Source organism: Neophocaena asiaeorientalis, unplaced genomic scaffold (assembly GCF_003031525.2).
Source record: "Neophocaena asiaeorientalis asiaeorientalis breed wild unplaced genomic scaffold, Neophocaena_asiaeorientalis_V1.1 scaffold71, whole genome shotgun sequence".
Lineage (NCBI taxonomy): Eukaryota > Metazoa > Chordata > Mammalia > Artiodactyla > Phocoenidae > Neophocaena > Neophocaena asiaeorientalis.
The window spans coordinates 1,349,527-1,371,813 of record NW_020175439.1 but is presented as its reverse complement, the minus strand read 5'-3'; the positions used below and the strand labels follow the sequence as shown (position 1 = coordinate 1,371,813).

At 37.2% G+C, this 22,287-nt stretch overlaps 1 protein-coding gene across 2 annotated transcripts in view; it reads left to right on the top strand.

The window, feature by feature from the left end:
* Positions 1-22,287, top strand: part of MNS1 (meiosis specific nuclear structural 1) — an 82,244-nt gene that overhangs the window by 48,152 nt on the left and 11,805 nt on the right. For both annotated transcript variants that reach the window (XM_024767802.1, XM_024767803.1), the window contains 4 exons: positions 8,209-8,311; positions 10,994-11,223; positions 12,170-12,386; positions 12,487-12,594. In XM_024767802.1, coding sequence (XP_024623570.1) covers positions 8,209-8,311; positions 10,994-11,223; positions 12,170-12,386; positions 12,487-12,594 — 658 coding nt within the window. The remainder of the gene's footprint in view (positions 1-8,208; positions 8,312-10,993; positions 11,224-12,169; positions 12,387-12,486; positions 12,595-22,287) is intronic.

The window sequence follows — 22,287 nt, the reverse complement described above, 5'->3', positions numbered from 1 at the left end:
ACGGGCCCCGCCGCTCCGTGGCATGTGGGATCTTCCCGGACCGAGGCACGAACACATGTTCCCTGCATTGGCAGGCAGACTCTAAACCACTGCGCCACCAGGGAAGCCCTCTTCTAGATCTTTGTTAAACATTTCTTGTATTTTCTCAATCTGTGCCTCCATTCTACTTCTGAGATTCTGGATCATCTTTACTGTCATTACTCTGAATTCTTTTTCAGGTAGCTTGCCTGTTTCCTCTTCACTTATTTGGTCTTATAGGTTTTTACCTTGCTCCCTCATCTGTGACATTTTTTCGTTGTCTTATTTTATTTTATTTTTTGATGGGTGGGATTGTGTTCCTGTTTTACTGATTTTTGGCCTGAGGCTTCCAGCATTAGAGTTTGTAGGCTGTTGGGTAGAGCTGAGTCTTGGTGCTGAGATGAGGACCTCAGGGTGACCTCACTCTGATGAATATTCCCTGGCGTCTGAGGTTTTCTGTTAGTCCAGTGGTTCAGACTCGGAGCTCCCACAACAGGAGCTCTGGCCTAACCCTCTGCTCATGAACCAAGATCCCAAAACCCACGTGGGGCGGCAAAAGAAAAAAAAAAAGGAAGAAGAAGAATAAAAGGAGCAGAACAATAACAGAGTGAAAAATAAGATTAGAAAACTAACAGATATGTTAGAAAGAATAAAAAAATAAAAATATAGATGAAACAACAACCAGAAGCTAAAACAGAACTACAATAGTAAAAAAGAGGAGAGGAAAGAAACAAAAAAAAGCCAGAAAAGGCCTTGGCTGTGTGGGGGGGTGGGGCTTAGGCAGGGGTGGGGTTTATGTGGTGGGTGGGGCCTATGCTTAGGACCCACAGGGCCGGAAAAGGCCCTGGGTGGCTTGTGGGGCTTAGGCTCAAGGCAGCAGGAGGGACCCAGGAGTGCCTCTGGCCTTGGAGGTCAGAGCACCAGGTCCAGGACCCCAGCAGGCTCACTGGGCTCTAGTGGGTGGGGGGAATGCAGGGTGCTTTTCCCCCCATCCTCGGATCCTAGAGGTCCCCTCCCTGTTGGCCTCTCTTCTTCTTTCCCCCCACCTCCCTCCTGTGCCCCTAGGAGCCACATGGCCAGAGGGAGCCCCAGAAGGCAGGGGACCAGACCTGGAAGTCCAACAGGCTTCCTGAGGCTTAGTGGGTGGGGGAAATGCCCTCCGCCCCTCTCCTATTCCTCCAATCCCAGAGGGCCCTCCCATCTGCCTCTCCTCCTCTTCCCCCCCTTCTCCCTCCATCCTATGCCCCTAAGACCCCCACAACCCAACAGGGCCCGGGAGAATGGAGGACCAGGCCCGGGAGCCCAGCAGGCTTCCTGGGCCATAGTGAGCAGGGGAAACGCCCTCCATGCGTTCCCTGATCCTCTGATCTTGGAGGGCCCCTCCCTGTCCACCACTCCTCTTCTCTGCTCAGCCCCACCCCCCATCTCCCTCCTATACCCCTAGGACCAACGTGGCCTGGAGCGGGCCTTGGAAGGTGGAGGACCCAGCTGGGGAGCCTGGCGGGCTTCCTGGGGCCCGATTAGGCAAGGGAAACTCTAGGTGTGCTCCCACTGATATCTGAGCCCCTGAGGGTCCCTCCAGGCATGGGAACCCCTCCCCGCTCCCAGCCACCACTTCTCCTCCCCCCTCACTCCCCCCACATCCTACCCATCGCTCAGGGGGTACTCTCATCTCCTTGGGCGTCTAGGTCCCCCACCAGCGTGTGGCAGGCGCTCTAGTTGTGGGGAGACGTGAACTCCATGTCTTCCTACGCCGCCATCTTGACTCTGCCCCCACCACTGTCTAGTTTTAGAAATCCTATTTTAATTGTAGCATTAATCAATAATTATAATTAATTGTACAATTAGTTATAATTATTTACAGTTATTACAACTAATTGTATAATTATGACCATACAATTTATAATTATTAAATAATAGCAATTGTATATTTATTATATAGCTAACACATAGCTTTATGAAAGAAAAAATAAGTACCTTGTTTATAACTTGTATTTAAGTTCAGCAAAAACTATCTCAAAGAAGAGACTGAGATAGTCTACCTTTATTAAATGTACAACTAGTTCCTTGCTGATGCCAGTACTATTACATTTCTGACTGATAATCAATATGTTAATTATTAAAATAAATAAGATGGATTAAAAAAATAACATTTTCAGTCAAACAAAATAGAGAATTGATCACGATAACCCTGCATTAAAGGAAATACTAGCAGTTGTTCTTCAGGTAGAAGAATAAAAATGATCCCAACATTAATCTCAAAACTTCAAGGAGGAAAATGCGTAGTAAATCTAGGTGAAATATGAATCTGTAAATCACTTATTGTAATGTCTTTGGGATTTAAAATATATAAATAGTTAAAAATGTAACAAACCATAACAAAAGTAAGGTAGGAGGTACATACATGGAGTTAAAGTGGTCAAGAATCTTTCATTGTTTGGTAAAAAATGGACAAATTTTATCAGACTTGAAACAAACATGTAATCTCTGTAATACAAATTTGGAAAAGAATATACAATTAACAAATTAATAGAGGGAAAAATGTGATAATAAAGAATGATGAGGCTGTGCAGAAAAGAGTTGACATAGCACACTTGAGGCTAATTTCCTCAGATAGCCCTGCTTTGCAAGTTTGTTCCTTGGCTGGCATCTGGAAACTTGGATTTCAAGAAGGTTCCCACCACTCTATGATAAGAGTGCCTAATTGTTTGGAAAACAGTGTGGTTCACTCTGAACTCTGTTCCTTCTGGTAGTCGTAATTTTGGTACTGGGTAGGCAGAGGGTACATGCATGACTAGCCCCTAATGAAAGTCTTGGGCCCTAAGTCTCTAGCGAGCTTTCCTGGTAGACAATTCTCATATGTTGTCACAACTTATTGCTGGGGGAATTAAGCGTCTCCTGTGTGACTCCACTGGGAGAGGACTTTTGGAAACTTGCAGCTGATTTCCTCTAGACTTTGCCGACATGCTTTTTTTCCTTGTCGATTTTGCTCTGTATTTCACTGTGATAAATCATATCCATGAGTATGACTATATACTAAGTCCTGTGAGTCCTCTGAGTGAGTGATGGAACCCAGTGTGGGGGTGGTCTTGGGGACTCCAAACAGAGAGACAAAAAGAAGAGAAGAGAGAACACAGAACAGGTAAGACAAATAGAAAGAATATATTAAGATTGTAAATGTAACCCAACTATATTAGTAGTTATAATAAACATGTTTGAACCATTTATGAAAACAGACCATTTGTTATGCCAGAACAAATACAACAGATTTTTAACACATTTATTTCATACATAGTATGTTCTCTGACCACAGTGGAGTTAAACTAGATATACAGTAACAAAAAGACCCCCAAAAACTAGACAATCTTTGTATATTTAGATATTTTAAAATGTACTTCTAAATAACCCCAGGCCAAAGAAGCAATCAGAATTGAAATTAGAAAGTATTTTTAACTGAATGATAATGAAAATGCCACATAGTAATGGTTGTAAGATTGTAGTGACATCTGAGAAATGGTGTAGTAGGCAGCTCCAAGTTCCTGTCCTCCCAGTCAAACTAGCAGAAACTGTCAGAATCAACTTTGTAAGAACTCTGAACAACAAAGTTTTATAGCAACCAACTGCGTGCTCAAACAAGAAAAAGGCAACTTAGCAATGGAAGCAAAGTCTGTAGTGTTTTTACTTTTCCTTGCTCCATCCCCTCCCAGCTATGAGGCAGTCTTGAGGACAGCAGACCATAGAGTACCAGGCCCTGGTTCTGGAGGAAGGAGAGCAGATCTTATTTGCAAATTATTGTGTCTGTATATTCTAACCTACCTGGGAGCTACCTGAAGGACTGACACAATGTGCTTATCTGTGTTTCTCCTAATTCAGAACTCAGGCCAGAAAAGCAAATTGTATCTCTGGTAAGATTTAATTTCCATAATATATAAAGGATGCCTGCAGTTCAACTACAAAAGACAAACAACCCAATTCAAAAATGGGCCTGGTACTTAAAGATTTCTCCAAAGCAGACAGACAGTGGGCAATAGCACATGAAAAAGTACTCAACATTTGTTATTAGGGAAATGCAAATCAAAACCACAAGGAGATACCATTTCACACCTGGTAGGATAGCTGTAATAAAAACAATGGAAAATAAGTGTTGGTGAAGATGTGGACAAATTGGAAACCTCAGACATTGTTGGTAGGAATGTAAAATGGTGCACTGTGGAAGACAGTTTGGCAGTTCCTCTAAAAGTTAAACAGAATTACCATGTGGTCCAGCAATTCCACCCTTAGGTGTACACTCAAAAGAATTGAAAAATTGAAAACAGGGACTCAATCAGATACTTGTACGCCAATGTTCAATGCAACATTATTCACAATAGCCAAGAGGTAGAAGCCACCTAAGTGTCTATCAACAGATGAGTAGATAAACAAATCGTGGCATATACATACAGTAGAATATTATTCAGGTATAAAAGGGAATGAAGCTCTCATACATGCTGCAATATGGTTGAACCTTGAAAAGCATTATCCTAAGTGAAGTAAGCCAGAAACAAAAGGATAAAGACTGTATAATTCCACTTACATGAAATATCTAGGGACAGATTTGCAGAGACAAAAAGTAAATTAGCAGGGAAGGGAGGAATGGGGAGTTATTGCTTACATGGGTACAGCATTTCTTTTTGGAAAATAAGTTTGGAAATAGTGTTGATAGTTGCCGAGCATTATGAATGTAATTAACACCACTGAATTGTCCACTTAAAAATGGTTAAAATGACAAATTTTTGTTGTATATATTTTACAAGAAAAAAATTCTAGGATTAAAAAACCCCCAGAACTTGTCCCCATAAATAGCTAAAGCTATTCCTTGAGGATAGCTTATAATCTAAAATGACTATTAGAAAAGAAGACTCCATCTGGAATTATTTGAAAATAAAGAGAAAATTCCCATCTGGAGTGATTAAAAAATAATGTAGGATAAAAGATAACGTCAGAAATGAGCAATTTAGAATGTAGACATAAAGTAGAATCAACAAAGCCAAAAATTGTGCCTTTAAAAAGGCCAATAAAATTGATAGTCCCTGGCAGGAATATATAACTGTAAAAGAGAATGCACAAATAACCAATTCTAGGAATAGATAGTGTGATACAACTGTAGATCATACAAATGGGAGATCACTGTAGATCATAGCAGGATATTGTGAACAATTTTATGCAAATTTGAAAATTTAGGTAAATTACTAAATAGCACATTTACCAAACTGACTAGCAGTAGTAGAAAGGGAAACTGGCTCTGCAGTGCCAGTTTTGTCATAAAATAAGTGTGCATATGTGCATGCATCTGTTTTTGCATTTTTCTATCCCATCCTTCCGCAACTGGGGTTCCATAAGAGAACCAAGTGTCACAGAAAGTTGAGTGATTGTATTTTTAATTTTCTCAAAGACAGTATATAGCTGGTATTATTTTAGATCCAGAGGAACCAAGTTAATTCACTGCACATAACAGATGCTTAAGGGCATTAGGGCTTAAAACTTGTAGTTGAGAAGAGCTGCTCTAGTCTATTCCATTGATCCGTTTGTTCATCCTGTACTAAAACTACACTATCTTAAATATTGTGGCTTTATAATAACTATTCATATCCCGAAGAAGTCTCCAATTTTGGTCTTCTTAAAGATTGTTTTAGGGCTTCCCTGGTGGCACAGTGGTTGAGAGTCCACCTGCCGATGCAGGGGACATGGGTTCGTGACCCGGCCTGGGAGGATCCCACATGCCGGCCGAGCGGCTGGGCCCGTGAGCCATGGCTGCTGAGCCTGCATGTCTGGAGCCTCTGCTCCACAGCGAGAGAGGCCACAACGGTGAGAGGCCTGTGTACTGCAAAAAAAAAAAAAAAAATTGTTTTAGCCATTCCTACTTTGCATTTCCATATACATTTTGGAATCACTGCAGGGCATTCAGAAATAGACATTAAAAAAATGATACTGTATCAATTAGATATCCATATGGAAGAAAATGAACTTGATTTCTACCTCACACCACACATAAAAATCAGTTCCTGGAGGATTATAGTCTAAAAGTTAATGGGGAAATAACAAAGCTTTGAGAGACTAACACAACAAAATATATTTATGTCTGTGGGGTGGGCAACATTTCTTAAAACATGACACAAAAGTTACTGACAATGAAGAAAAAGATTGGTGGATTAGAATACTCTTCATCTGAAGAAACCACTGTGAGAGTAACTACAGACTGGAAGTAGGTATTTGCAATGCATATAACCAACAAGAGACTTGTATCCGGAATATATAAAGAACTTTTGGGCTTCTCTGGTGGTTCAGTGGTTGGGAATCCGCCTGCAAATGCGGGGGACACGGGTTTCAGCCCTGGTCCAGAAAGATCCCACATGCCGTGGAGCAGCTAAGCCCGTGCGCCACAACTACTGAGCTTGTGCTCTAGAGCCCGCGAGCCACAGCTACTGAGCCCGCATGCACAACTGCTGAAGCCTGTGCGCCTAGAGCTTGTGCTCCACAACAAGAGAAGCCACCGCAATGAGAAGCCTGTGCACTGTAACGAAGAGTAGCCCCCACTCGACGCAACTAGAGAAAGCTGGCGTGCAGCAACGAAGACCTAACGCAGCCAAAAATAATAAGTAAATAAATAAATTTAAAAAGACTTTCATGCAACAATAACAAGTAGACAAACCAGTATAAAAATGAAAACAATTCTTTAAAAATATTAAACAAGAACTTCTCAGAAGTTATACAAATGAGTCAACATATGAAGAGATCTCAGTTCCATTAGTAGTTGGGAAACATAAATTAAAACCCCAGTGATAAATTACATCCCCCAAAAGAATGGTTAAAATCTATGAAAAGACGAAAGTGTTGCTGAGGGTGTGGAGTGGTGCGAGTGCTTAGACACTGTTCATGAGAGTGTAAATCTGACAAAGCTTTGGAAAACTGCCATTATCTACTCAATTTGAACACAGCCTACCCTGTGACTCAGACATTTCACTTCTAGGTGTATATCCAATGGGTATGGGTCCCCTTGTCCTTCAAATGAAGGTCGTTTATTTGAATGTTGTTTGTTTGCAATTTAATGCACATTTTTTTGTAGAGACTATTATAAATTGATTGGGTTTGTATATTGGTGCATAATCATTAGTACCCAACTCTAACAAAAATCTTTGTAAATGTATCTCAGACTCTTAGTGGAATAAAATATGTAGACTAACCTAGAAACTTAGTCCTCGTTTCTAACACTATTTTTATGTAAGAAGGTAATCTTGTGTCATATACATTTGCACCTACAATGGTAAGGGCAAGAAGGACCCACACCATAATACCAGGAATATCTCTCTTCCCTTACCCCTTATGATTGTTTCTTTGTAGGTAGGGGGTACTTGTAAGTTGAGTTTATAGGTAGGTGAGTGCCTCTTTGCTCCAGTAAGAATTAACATGTACATCTTGGTGACATCTCAGGGCCCTTCCAACTCAGAGTTCTCATATTCTGTCATATTCAGAATTATGACTGGCACAGTAAAATAAAAATTTTTGTATGGCATATTGTTTTCATTAAATTTAGGAGAGTGATAGATTAAAAAGTAATTCAGAGATTATCTGACGCCAATCCCCATTTTTTTTAACAGATAAGTAAACAAGCCCAGAGAAGTGACCTAAACTTGCCCATGTTACTCCCTCTTCATCATCATCAAAAAATAGTTACGATATGTAGTAGAGTGTCTACTGTTATACACATTAACTTATTTAATTGCCAAAACTACACCTTTTACAGATAGCAAAACCAAGGTACAAAATTTAAGTAACTTGTATAGGTTTAAACCTCTCCACTATAGTTATTCTTTTAGCCTAATAGTACTGGTAACTGGACAGAAATTTTAACCTATATTGATATAGCACCTTTTCTGAGCCAGGCACTGGCAGAAAGATTTTTAGTGATGATTATTGAAAATAAAAGGGTTGTTTTGTCTAGAAAAATTAATTACAATGTCTCTTTTCACATGCATTCTGATTTTTCTTGGGATGAATGGAGAAAGGGGTATTTTTTCAAAATATTTTAAAAATAATGTAAATATCTTTTATGCATTTAGAAAAACATTCATTTAAATTGCAGATACATATTATTTTTTAAATGGTAACAGATACATGGTCCTCAAATTTAAATTTCTGTCTTTTTTAAAACAGTATTGAGCTCCGAGAATTGGAGAAGAAATTAAAAGCAGCTTACATGAGTAAAGAAAGAGCAGCTCAGATTGCTGAAAAGGATGCCATTAAATATGAGCAAATGGTAATCATGTTTCTGGTCATTATGTTTTCCATATTTTTAGCTTCATTTAGAAAACCAAAAATAGACCAATTTTTGGAAAATTGTTACATTCTATACAGAATTTACACTGTTAGATTTCTCAAATACTTTTATACTTTGCAGATCCTTAAGGTGTAAGAAATTATGGATATTGAGCTTTGTGTAATTTAATAGTAGAACCTTTCAGAGACACAAGGAATTAGGTTGATGCTTAGAATGAACAGCTATATTCAGTAACTCCCAGCATTCTTGATGGTCTCTAACTGATTATTCTCTGACAAAGCAATACAAGTTGTTAGCATAATCAGTGTATTTTAGAATGTTACTAAATTTTTAATTTTTAAAATGTTTTAAAAAATAAACTATAAGCAGGAAACTTTTCTGTTTCATAAATAGCTATCTTTTCTTCTCATGTTTTCCTCTATTTTTATCCTCTTTTCTTACTCCTGACCTACTGTGCATTACTGGTAATAGTTACTCTTGGGCAAAGGAGTTTCAGACACACGCAGCAGTAGTGTTACACAGTATAATATAAAATAGGGTTTATTAACACTTAAAAGCAGGGTGTACGTCATCACTTGAGCTCTCGTTGTCACTCATAAAGGCTAGACATAGATGAAAAGGTCTGATTGCAATGTTACACAGTCTTTTAAGTTCCCTTCTCTCATTTCTTTATTACTCTGTAGAGGATTTTGATAGCAGAGTTCCCCCTCTCCTAGATTCCTTTCAAAGATGTTATACGGCTATTAAAGAGAAAGAGGTAAAGGGAAATAGTTTGGCTTTTAAAGTTGGCCACAGAATATATTATATGTTAAAAGGAAAAAAAGCAAGTTGCAAAAAAAATTGGAGAATAATACATTTCACAGTACATTTTAAAAAACTTGTACATGTATGTATGTGTATATCAGCATCTGTGTGTGCATGTATATACACACACATATGTGTTCTGTATATCAACACACATGTTCACACACACATAGAATTAGAGGGGTGATATCAAAATACTTGACCAGTGCAGTGTTATACAGGCTTCAAATAAGAACAGATGCTGGCCGTAGTGAAATGTGTGTGTGCATGTGTGTTCGTATAGAAGAAGTCTGGTGGGTTGTACAGCATGCTGTTAACATGATAACCTTTGGTGTGACAGGTGGTGGGAGAGGGTAAGGAGACTTCACTTCATGAGCCATATTCTACCCTTTAAAAAATAAAGTAGAACATAAACAATGTACTGTTTGACCAGTAGATTGCAGTTTAATTATTTTGATAATTGAGATTATTCGAGGCAGTTGTAGATATTTATTCTGGCTGTTGAAAGAATTGCTGTTATTTTCTAAATAAAATTGATCCACAAAAATTAAAGTCAAATACTCCTAGGACTTGACTAGGTGTCAGGATATTTAGGTGCTAGTTTTGGCTCTCTCTCTCAGCCTTAATTTTCTTATCTGTGAAATGAGAACATTGTACTTCCATAAGTGTGTGACAATTTGTACATACATGTTTTTGTCATGTCATTTTTTCTATAGAGCCTAGTACAACATGTGCTAAGAAAAGAGAAGGAAAGAAAGAATTTTGGTCAAGTCATATTAACAGTGTATATGTTAAAGGCATCAATTAGATCAGGAATGGCATTAGCATTCATATTTTAATCTGTTTCTTCTTTTATGTTTGATGCTGCTAGCCATTCTAGCATTTGGGATGTGATCCTAATGGTAAAGGATGACTTTTTTTTTTTTTTGAGGTACGCGGGCCTCTCACTGTTGTGGCCTCTCCCGTTGTGGAGCACAGGCTCTGGACGCGCAGGCTTAGCAGCCATGGCTCACGGGCCCAGCCACTCCGCGGCATGTGGGAGCTTCCCGGACCGGGGCACGAACACGTGTCCCCTGCATTGGCAGGCGGACTCTCAACCACTGCACCACCAGGGAAGCCCAAGGATGATTTTTTAAAGTGCCCTAATATATTTACTTTAAAACATTTTGTTAAATGATTTCAAAATGCTCAAAACAAGTAAGGAGGTTAACCCATTCAAGAAGCAGGGTTGTGTCTAACTCAGAAGGAATGGTCTTGAATGAGTGAATTAAAACCTAAGAAAACAGGCACAGTGACATATGTGACCCTTTTATTAAATTAAAGTGATTACCAGGGGCCTTTAATAAATGAGAAAGAGGAGACTTCAAAGGCCAGTAGCAGGAAAGAAAATTTAGGCTGAGAGAAACTTAAGAGCTGCTCAGAGCTATTTAATAGCAGACCTGTATAAAAAAGATAGTACCGTCTTACTCTAAATAGCAGCCAATACCCAGTGGAGCTAAAATTTGTGAAAATTGCCTACATCAACTTTTAAATAGATGAAAAAGATGACTACTGCTTTGGCAGTTAACATAGTTGTTAACAAAGCACTTCTAATTTTACTTACTGTTTTTCACATGTGGAGTTTATTCTCCTTATTGCCCTGAGAGAGCTACTTGAAGGAATAGGAAAGCCTCTTTAGGGTTTGACTCATCATTCAAGCCCTTCAGGTGACAGTGACTTACCTTTGCTTTTTACCTACACAGTTACATAATATTTTATATAACAGGCTTTATAGTATTCAATTCCATCTGCTAAAAGTATTCTATCCTACTGTGCTCAGATTTGAAAGTGGAAAGATGAATTTTGTTTTAATAACAGAAACGTGATGCTGAAATTGCCAAAACTATGATGGAAGAACACGAGAGATTAATAAAGGAAGAGAATGCTGTGGAGGAAAAACGAAACAAAGTAAAAGCACAGTACAATCGTGATTTAGAGAAACAACTTGAAGAACAAGGAAAGAAGAAGCAGGAAGCTTATGAGCAACTGCTGAAAGAGAAACTCATGATTGATGAAATTGTTAGGAAAATCTATGAAGAAGATCAATTGTAAGTTTATCCCAACTTTCTTATATGCCTAAACATTTACATTAGATTTATCTCAGGCTTGTCATGAAGAGTAAATCACCTAAACAGTGCCCAGTACATGGTAAGTCCCAGTAAATGTTATCACATAAACTGAGACCAAGTCTTCTCTTTTTTTTTTTTTTTTTTTTTAAATTTCTTTCTTCCTTCCTTCATGGCTGCGTCGGGTCTTTGTTGCTGTGTGCCAGCTTCCTCTAGTTGCGGCGAGCCGGGGCTACTCTTGGTTGTGGTGCGCAGGATTCTCATTGCAGTGGCTTCTCTTGTGGTGGAGCACAGGCTCTAGGTGTGCGGACTTTAGTAGTTGTGGCTCGCGGGCTCTAGAGCGCAGGCTCAGTAGTTGTGGCACATGGGTCTAGTTGCTCCGCGACATGTGCGATCTTCCTGGACCAGGGCTCGAACACGTGTCCCCCACACTGGCAGGCGGACTCTCAACCACTGTACCACCAGGGAAGCCCCCAAGTCTTACTTATCTTTGTTAGCATGATAATTAATTGTCTGATAGTTAAGAAATACTTATTAAGTGACAATGGCTAAACTTTGATTTTCTTAAGTAAGCCCATATCAAGAGAACTTGTTTTCTGTTCAGTTTCCCTGGTAGACAGCTAAAGTGTAGAGTGCTGTGAAACATATATAAACAGGTGGTGGCCTTTCTGAAGTGAGATGCATAAAACATCATAATAGGTTAGAGAAGAGGCATAGTAGTAGTTGACTCAGAGAAAATTCATACCTGTTATTATATTTAGTGGCACATACTAAACACTCAAAATGTTTGTTGCATGAAAGAATGAAAAAGTTGTAAATAGGGAAGCCATTTTTCTCCACATCATTATCAACTGAAGGAAATGATACTTATATTTTTTGATATTTTATTATTTGTTACCATACAACTGCATTCACTATTGCTTTTTAGGAAAAGACAACAAAAGTTAGAAAAAATGAATACAATTCGAAGGTATATAGAAGACTTTAAGAAAGAGCAGGCTCTCTGGAGAAAAAAGAAACATGAGGAAATGGAAGAAGAAAACAGAAAAATCATAGAGTTTGCCAAGATGCAGCAACAAAGAGAAGAAGATAGGATGGCAAAAGTTCAAGAAAGTGAAGAAAAAAGGCTACAGCTTCAGAATATGGTATTAAAATAACCATTTCTTTAACACTGGAGAAATTCTGAAATATTTGTCATAGAATTTGATTCTTTACATGTTTGTGTGTTTTTTTAAAATTTAATAGCTGACTCAGAGATTGGAAGAAATGCTGCGACAACGTGAAGATTTAGAACAAGTGCAACAGGAATTATACCAGGAAGAACAAGCAGAAATACATAGGAAGAAACTAAAAGTAAGTTTTGGAAATTGAAGGAATGATTAACATAGAGAAGAGTATCATTTTGAGATGAAGCAGTAGAAAGATAATAGATTTAAACCTAACCATATTGATAATTACCTTATATGTAAATAGTATAAACACTACAGTTAAAAGAGATTTTCAGGATGGGTAAAAATGCTAGACCCAGGCAGCATTTCACAAAGTGCATCAAAAGCATGATGCAACTATATTATCTACAAAGGAACATAATTTAAATATGAAGACACGTATGGTTTAAAAGCAAAAGGATGGAGAAAGATATACCATACCAACACCAACCAAGAGCATGTTAGAGTAGAAATCATGATGAATAGGCTAAATTCATGTAGAGGATGTAATAGCCCTAAAGGTGTGTGAACCTAAGTAAAACTTCAAAATACATGCAGCAAAGCTGGAAAAACTGAAAGGAGAAATAAATCCATAATTTATATTTGAATGTTTCAGTACTTCTCATTACTATATAAAATAAGTAGTCAGAAAACCATGGAATATAGTGTTGAACAATAATATCAACAAATCAAGATTTGTCAGTTTTCTAAATGGGTGTTTTTTGTTCACTTATTGTAGAATTTTAAGAGTTCTTTATGTATTCTAGGTACTAGTCCTTTGTCAGGTGTGTGGTTTACAAATATTTTCACTCAGTCTATAGCTTGTCTTTTCATCCTCTTAACAAAGTCGTTTTCCAAGTAAATGTTTTCAATTTCTGTGAAGTCCAATTTATCAATTTCTGTTTTTATGGATCATACTTTGGTATCAATTCTAGGAAGTCTTTGCCTACATCCTGAAGAATTTCTCCTTTTTTTTTCCTAAAAGGTTTCATTTTCAGTTAATTTTTGTTTATAAGGTATGAGACTTAGGTTTCATTTTTGCTTCTCTGTGTCCAGTTGTTCCACACTATTTGTTGAAAAGGTTTTCTCTCTTACATTGAGTTGCTTTTGTACCTTTGTTTAAAACACAGTTGAGCATATTTGTGTGTATATTCCTGGGATCTCTATTTTGTCTGTTGATCTATGTGTCTATCCCTTCAGCAGTACCACAGTTTTTTTTTTGTTTTTTTTGTTTTTTTTGCGGTACGTGGGCCTCTCACTGTTGTGGCGTCTCCCGTTGTGGAGCAAGGCTCCGGACACGCAGGATAATCTTGTCTGTATCTACAAATAGTCATTGGGGAATTTGATAGGAATTATATTAAGTCTGAATATCAATTTGGGGAAAATTGACATATTCATTATATTGAGTCTTCCAGTCCATGAACACAGAATGACTCTCCATTTACAGTTGCCCCTTGAACAACACGGGTTTAAATTGTGTGAGTCCACTTCTCTTCAGATATTTTTCAGTAGTAAATACTACTATTTACACAGTCCATGGTTGGTTGATTCCACAGATACAGAGCAACTGTGGATATAAAGAGCTGACTAAATTTTGTGGATTAACCCCTGTGTTGTTCAAGAGTCAAGTCTATTTAGATGATCTTTGAATTTTTTCATCAGTGTTTTATAGTTTTCAGCTTACAAATCTTGTACATGTTTTGTTAGATTTACATCTAAGTATTTCAGTTTTTTGAGTGATTGTAAATGGAATTTAAGTTTTAGTATCATTGCCCACATACTCATTGCTAGTGAATTGACTTTTTTAATGTTTATCTTGCATCTCATGACCTTGCTGAATTCACTTAGTAGCTGTAGGAGTTGGTTTGTTTGTTTTTCCATACATAGTCATGTCTTCTGCAAACAGGGACAGTTTTATTTCTTGCTTTCTTATCTATATACCTTTTATTTACTTTTTTTGCTTATTGTACTGGCTAAAACTCAGCACTGGCTAGCACTATGTTGAATAAAAGTGGTGAGAGTAGACATCACCTTTCTTTGTTATCTATCAGGGGAAAAGCATTCTGTTAATTGTAGTTTTTTTCTGTAGATGCTCTTTATAAAGTTGAGGACTTTTTCTCCTATCACTGTTTTTCTGAAGATTTTTGTCATGAAGGGTGTTGAATTTTTTCAAATGCTTTTTCTACATCTATTGATATGACCATGTACTTTTTCTTCTTTAGCCTGGTTGATTGCATTGATTGATTTTGGGGGGTTACCGAACAACCTTGCATCACTGGAATAAATCTCACTTGGTCATGGTGTATACTTCTTATAATATATGACTGGATTTTAGTTTCCTAATAATGTGTTAAGGATTTTTGCATCCATATTCATGAGGAATATTGGTTTTTAGTTTTCATTTTTTATACTGGTATTAGGGTAATACTGTCTTCATAAAATGAATGGAGAAGTATTTCCTTCTATTTTCTAGAAGAGATTGTTTAGAATTGGTGTTAATTCTTTAAACATTTGGTAGAATTTTCCAGTGAAACTATCTAGGCTAGGAGTTTTATTTTTTGAGAGTTTTAAAATATTAATTCAATATTTTATTGTATATTTATTTATTTTAAAGTTTTTATTTTATATTGGAGTATAGTTGATTTATAATATTGTGTTACTTTTAGGTGTACAGCAAAGTGATTCAGTTATACATATATCCATTCTTTTCCTGATTCTTTTACCATATAGATTATTATAGAATATTGAGAGTTCCCTGTACTATACAGTAGGTCCTTGTTGATTATCTATTTTATATATAGTGGTGTGTGTATGTTAATCCCAAACGCCTAATTTATCACTCCCCCTCACCTTTCCCCTTTGGTAACCATAGATTTGTTTTCGAAGGCTGTGAGTCTCTGTTTTGTAAGTAAGTTCATTTGTATTGTTTTTTAGATTCCACATATAAGTGATATCATATGATATTTATCTTTCTCTCTCTGACTTCATTTAGTATGATAATATCTAGGTCCATCCATGTTGCTGGAAATGGCATTATTTCATTCTTTTTTATGGCTGAGTAATATTCCATTGTATATATGTACCACATCTTCTTTATCCATTCCTCTGTTGATGGACATTTAGGTTGCTTCCATGTTTTGGCTACTGGAAATAGTGCTGCAGTGAACATTGGGCTGCATGTATCTTTTTGAATTATGATTTTCTCTGGATATATGCCCAGGAGTGGGATTGCTGAGTCAAATGGTAGTTCTATTTTTAGTTTTTTAGAGAACCTCCATACCGTTCTCCGTAGTGGTTGTACCAATTTACATTCCCACCAACAGTGTAGAAGGGTTCCCTTTTCTCCAGACCCACTCTGGCATTTATTGTTGTAGACTTTTTGATGATGGCCCTTCTGACCGATGTGGTATGATACCTCAGTGTAGTTTTAGTGATGTTGAGCATGTTTTTGTGTGCTTTTTGGCCGTCTGTATGTCTTCTTTGGAGAAATGTCTCTTTAGATCTTCTGCCCATTTTTTGATTAGGTTGTTTGTTTTTTTGATATTGAACTGTATGAGCTGTTTGTATACTTTAGAGTAAGCCCTTGTCAGTTGCATTATTTCCAAATATATTCTCCCATTCTGTGGGTTGTCTTTTCATTTTGTTTATGGCTTCTTTTGCTGTTCAAAAGCTTTTAAGTTTCATTAGGTCTCATTTGTTTATTTTTGTTTTTATTTCCATTGCTATTAGAGGTGGATCAAAAAAGATATTGCTACGATTTATGTAAAAGAGTGTTCTGCCTATGTTTTCCTTTTAAGAGTTTTATAGTATCTGGTCTTACATTAATCCATTTTGAATTTATTTTTGTGTATGGTATTAGAGAATGTTCTAATTTCATTCTTTTACTTGTAGCTGTCCAGTTTTCCCACCACCACTTATTGAAGAGACTGTCTTTTCTCCATTGTATATTCTTGCCTCCTTTGTCATAGATTACTTGACCATAGGTGCATGGGTTTATTTCTGGGCCTTCTATCCTATTCCATTGATCTATATTTCTGTTTTTGTGCAAGTACCATACTGTTTTTTTGTTTGTTTTTTTATTTTTGGCTGCATTAGGTCTTCATTGCTGCACGTGAGCTTTCTCTAGTTGCGGCGAGCAGGGGCTACTCTTTGTTGTGGTGAGCGGGCTTCTCACTGCGGTGGCTTCTCTAGTTGCAGAGCATGGGCTCTAGGCACGTGGGCTTCAGTAGTAGTGGCACGTGGGCTCAGTAGTTGTGGCACACGGGCTCTAGAGTGCAGGCTAGCAGTTGTGGCGCACGGGCATAGTTGCTCATGGCATGTGGGATCTTCCCAGACCAGGGCTCGAATCTGTGTCCCCTGCATTGGCAGGCAGATTCTTAACCAGTGCACCACCAGGGAAGCCCTACCATACTATGTTCATGACTGAGGCTTTATAGTATAAACTGAAGTCAGGGAGTATGATTCCTCCAGCTCTGTTTTTCTTTCTCAGGATTGCTTTGGCTATTTGGTGTCTTTTGTGTTTCCATACAAATTGTGAAATTTTTTGTTCTATGAAAAATGCCATTGGTAATTTGACAGGGATTGCATTGAATCTGTAGGTTGCCTTTTGTAGTATAATCATTTTAACAGTATAGATTCTTCCAATCCAAGAGCATGGTATATCTGTCTATCTGTTTGTGTCATCTTTTCTTTCATCAGTACCTTATGCTCTTCAGAGTAAGAGTCTTTTGCCTCCTTAGGTGGGTTTATTCTCAGGTAATTTATTCTTTTTGATGCAGTGGTAAATGGAATAGTTTTCTTAGTTTCTCTATCTGATCTTTCATTGTTATTGTATAGAAATGTAAGAGATTTCTGTGTATTAACTTTGTATCCTGCAACTTTACCGAATTCATTGTTGAGCTCTGGTAGTTTTCTGGTAGCATCTTTAGGATTTTCTATGTATAGTATCATGTCATCTGCAAACAGTGACAGTTTTACTTCATCTTTTCCAATTTGGATTCCTTCTGTTTCTTTTTCTTCTCGGATTGCATGTTAGGACTTCCAAAAATATGTTGAATTATAGTGATGAGAGTGTACATCCTTGTCTTGTTCCTGATCTTAGAGAAAATGCTTTCAGCTTTTCACCGTTGAGAAGGATGTTTGCTGTGGGTTTGTCGTATGTGGCCTTTATTATGTGGAGGTATGTTCCCTCTATTCCCACTTTCTGAAGAGTTTTTATCATGAAAGGGTGTTGAATATTGTCAAAAGCTTTTTCTGCACCTATTGAGATGGGCATATGGTTTTTATTCTTCAATTTGTTAATGTGGTGAATCACACTGATTGGTTTGTTTGCAGATATTGAAAAATCCTTGCATCTCTGGGATAAATCCCACTGGATCATGGTGTATGATCCTTTTAATGTATTGTTGGATTTAGCTTGCTAGTATTTTGTTGAGGATGTTTGCATCTGTGTTCATCAGAGATATTGGACTGTAATTTTCTTTTTTGTGGTATCTTTGTCTGGTTTTGGTATCAGGGCGATGGTGGCCTCATAGAATGAGTTTGGGAGTGTTTCCTTCCTCTGCAATTTTTGGAAGAGTTTCAGAAGGATAGGTGTTACCTCTTCTCTAAATGTTTGCTGGAATTCACCTGTGTTTGCTAGAGTTCTGGTCCTGGGCTTTTGTTTGTTGGAAGATTTTTAATCACAGTTTCAATTTCAGTACTTGTGATAGGTCTGTTCGTATTGGGTTGGCCAAAAGGTTCGTTTGGGTTTTCCATGAAATGTTACAGGAAAACATGAACGAATTTTTGGCCAACTCGATATTTTCTATTTCTTCCTGGTTCAGTCTTGGAAAGTTGTACCTTTCTAAGAATTTGTCCGTTTTTTCTAGGTTATCCATTTTATTGGTGTATAGTTGCTTGTAGTAGTCTCTTATGATCCTTTGTATTTCTGTGGTGTCCATTGTAACTTTTCCATTTCCATTTCTAATTTTTTTGATTTGAGCCCTCTCCCTTTTTTTCTTGATGAGTCTGGCTAAAGGTTTATCAATTTTGTTTATCTTTTCAAAGAACCAGCTTTTAGTTTCAGTGACCTTTTCTATTGTTTCCTTCATCCCTGTTTCATTTATTTCTGTTCTGATGTTTATGATTTCTTTCCTTCTACTAACTTTGGGTGTTGTCTGTTTTTCTTTCTCTAGTTGCTTTAGGTGTAATGGTAGGTGGTTTATTTGGGATTTTTCTTGTTTCCTGAGTTAAGATTGTGTTGCTGTAAACTTCCCTCTTAGAACTGCTTTTGCTGCATCCCATAGGTTTTGGATCATTGAGGTTTCATTTTCATTTGTTTCTAGGTATGTTTTGATTTACTCTTTGATTTCTTCAGTGATCCATCAGTTGTTCAGTAATACATAGTTTAGCCTCCATATGTTTGTGTTTTTTACAGTATTTTTCTTGTAGTTGATTTTTTTTTATTGATAAATTTTAAAATTTATTTTCGGCTGCATTGGGTCTTCGTTGCTAAGCACGGGCTTTCTGTAGTTGTGGCAAGCACGGGTTACTATTCGATGTGGTACACAGGCTTCTCATTGTGGTGGCTTCTCTTTGTTGTGGAGCATGGGCTCTAGGCGTGCGCGCTTCAGTAGTTGTGGCATGCGGGCTCAGTATTTGTGGCACACGGGCTTAGTTGCTCCATGGCATGTGGGATCTTCCCAGACCAGGGCTCTAACTCGTGTCCCCTGCATTGTCAGGTGGATTCTTAACCACTGCGCCACCAGGGAAGTCCTTGTAGTTGATTTCTAATCTGATAGCACTGTGGTCAGAAAAGATGCTTGGTATGATTTCAGTTTACTTAAATTGACTGAGGCTTCCTTTGTGGCTTAGCTTGTGATCTATCCTGGAGAATGTTCCATGTACACTTGTCCCTCCTCCCAACGCCAGACCCTCAGGCTGGGGAGCCTGACGTGGGGCTCAGAACTCTCACTCCTGTGGGAGAACCTCTGCGATATAATTATTGGTCACCCACCTGGCAGGTATGGGATTTGATTATATCGTGAAAGCACTCTTCGTACCATCTAGTTGTGGCTTCTTCTTTGTCTTTGGATGTAGAACATCTTGTATGGTAGGTTCCAGTCTTTTTTGTCGATGGTTGTTCAGCAGTTAGTTGTAATTTTGGTATTTTTGTGAGAGGAGGTGAGCTGAAGTCCTACTACCCCACCATCTTGTCTCATCCCCTCAATATTCTTATTAGTTACTGAATAGAGTTATTCAAATTATCTTATTTCATATTTGGTGAGTTTTGGTGACTTGTGTTTTTCAAAGAAGTGATCCATTTTGTCTAAATTGTCAAACTTAGGTGTGTAGAATAGTTTGTACTATTATCCTTTTAATGTCTGCAGAGTCTCTAGTGTTTCATTTCTGGTATTGATAGTTTGTTTCTTCATTTTTTTGGTCACTCTTACATTAGGATTTAATTTTATCTGATTTTTCTTTAAATTTCAGCTTTCTTGAGGTATAATTGCCACATAAAATTGTAAGATATTTAAAGTGTACACTGTGGTGATTTGATAAACATTTACATTGTAAAAAGATTCCCCCATCTAGTTAATTACACATCTGTCACTTAACAGATTTGTTTTTTTATGTGTGAGAATATTTAAAGTTCTACTCTCTTTGGAAATTTCATTTATACAAGAAAGTGTTATCAACTATAGCCACCATGTTTTACACTAGATCCTCAGACCTTATTTGTTTTAGATCCAAAAATTTGTACCGTTTTACCAATCTCTTCCTATTCCCCCCCCACCCCCGCCAGCCTCTGGCAACCACTTTTCAACTTTCTCTTTCAATGAGTTTGACATTTTTTTCTTCTTTTTTGATTCCACATATAAGTGTTACCATGCAATATTTGTCTTTCTTTGTCCAGCTCATTTCACTTAGCATAAAGCCCTCAGGGCCCATCCATGTTGTCAAAAATAGCAGGATTTCATTATTTTTTATGGCTGAATAATATTCCATTTTATATAGATGTACCACATTTTTTTATCCATTCATATGTTGATGGACAATTAGGTTGTTTCCATATTTTTGCTATTGTGAGTAATACTGCAATGAACATGGGAGTGCATATACCTTGTTAAGATCCTGTTTTCATTTCCTTTGGATATATACCTGGAAGTGGGATTGCTGGATCACATGATAGTTCTGTCTTTAATTTTTTGAGGACCCTCTATACTGGCACCAATTTACATTTCCACCCACAGTGATAAGGGTTCCCTTTTTACCACATATGCACCCAACTCTTATTATCTCTCAGGTTTTTTTTTGATGATAGCCATTCTAACAGGTATCTCATTGTGATCTTGATTTGCATTTCCCTGATGTTTAGTGATGTTGAGTACCTTTTCATGTACCTGTTGGCCATTTGTATATCTTCTTTGGAAAAAAAATCTGTTCAGATACTCTGCCCATTTTTTAATTGGGTTTTTTAATTCTTTTCTGTTAAATTTTATGTCTTCTTTATGTATTTTGGACATTAACTCCTATCAGATACAGGATTTGCAAATGTCGTCTCCCATTCCATAGGTTGCCTTTTCATTTTGTTGATGATTTTCTTGGCTGTGCAGAAGCTTTTTAGTTTGATGTAATCCCACTTGTTTATTTTGCTTTTGGTGTCAGATACAAAAAAATATTGCCAAGACTGATATAGAGGAACTTACCCCCCTGTGTTTCCTTCTAGGAGATTCATGGTTTCAATTTCATTGATATTTTAAAGAGAGCCAGCATTTTGCCTAATTGATATTGTCTATTGGTTTTCTATTTTCAATTCCACTGATTTCTGCTCTTCATTTACTTCCTTCTGCTTCCTTTTTATGGGTTCTTGCGGTGTAGTAGTTTAGATTATTATTAATTTTAAAATTCTTTTTCAGACTCTTTTTCCTTATAGGTTATTACAGGATATTGAGAATAGTTCCCTGTGCTATACAGTAGGTCCTTGTTGGTTAAGATGTAGTTTTTTGTTTTGTTTTGTTTTTGGCTTAGATTATTGATTTGAGACATTTCCTACATGCATGCCCTTAATGCTATAAATGCATTTAAAAAAATGGATGCATTTGGTGCTATAAATTTCTCTCAAAACTGTTTGTTTCATCTTACAAGTTTTGATGTCTTGTTTTCATTTGCATTAACTCTGATGTATTTATTTTCTTGAGACTTCCTCTTTAACCAATGGATTACTTAAAAGTATGTTACTTAGTGACCAAATGTCCAGAAATTTTTGTGTTTTTTTTAAATTATTGATTTCTAGTTTGATTCCATTGTGATCAGAGAACACACTCAATATGATTTTATTTGCTTTAAATTCTGTGAACATTTAAAAAGAATACGTATTCTGCTATTTTGGGTGAAATGTTCTATAAATGTCAATTAGATCCTACTGATTGATAGTTTTGTTGAGTTCTTCTATATCCTTGCTGATTTTCTATTTAGTTGTTATATCAGTTGTGGAGAGAGGATTGCTGATGACTCTAACCATATATTTGTGGATTTGTGTGTTTCTCCTTAAAGTGTTTTTTTTTAATTGAGGTAAAATTCATGTAACATAAAATTGACTACTTTAACTGTTTTAAAGCAGCATTTAGTACATTCACAATATTGTGTAACCATTATCTCTGTCTAGTTCCAAAACATTTTCATTACCCCAAAAGGATACCTGCATTAAGCAGTCACTGCCCTTTCTGTGCTCTCCTAGACCCTGGCAACTGCTAATCTGCTTTCTGTCTTTATGAATTTGGCTATTCTGGGTATATCATATAAGTGGGATCATACAATATGTGATCTTTTGTGTTGGGATTTTTTTCCCCTTAGA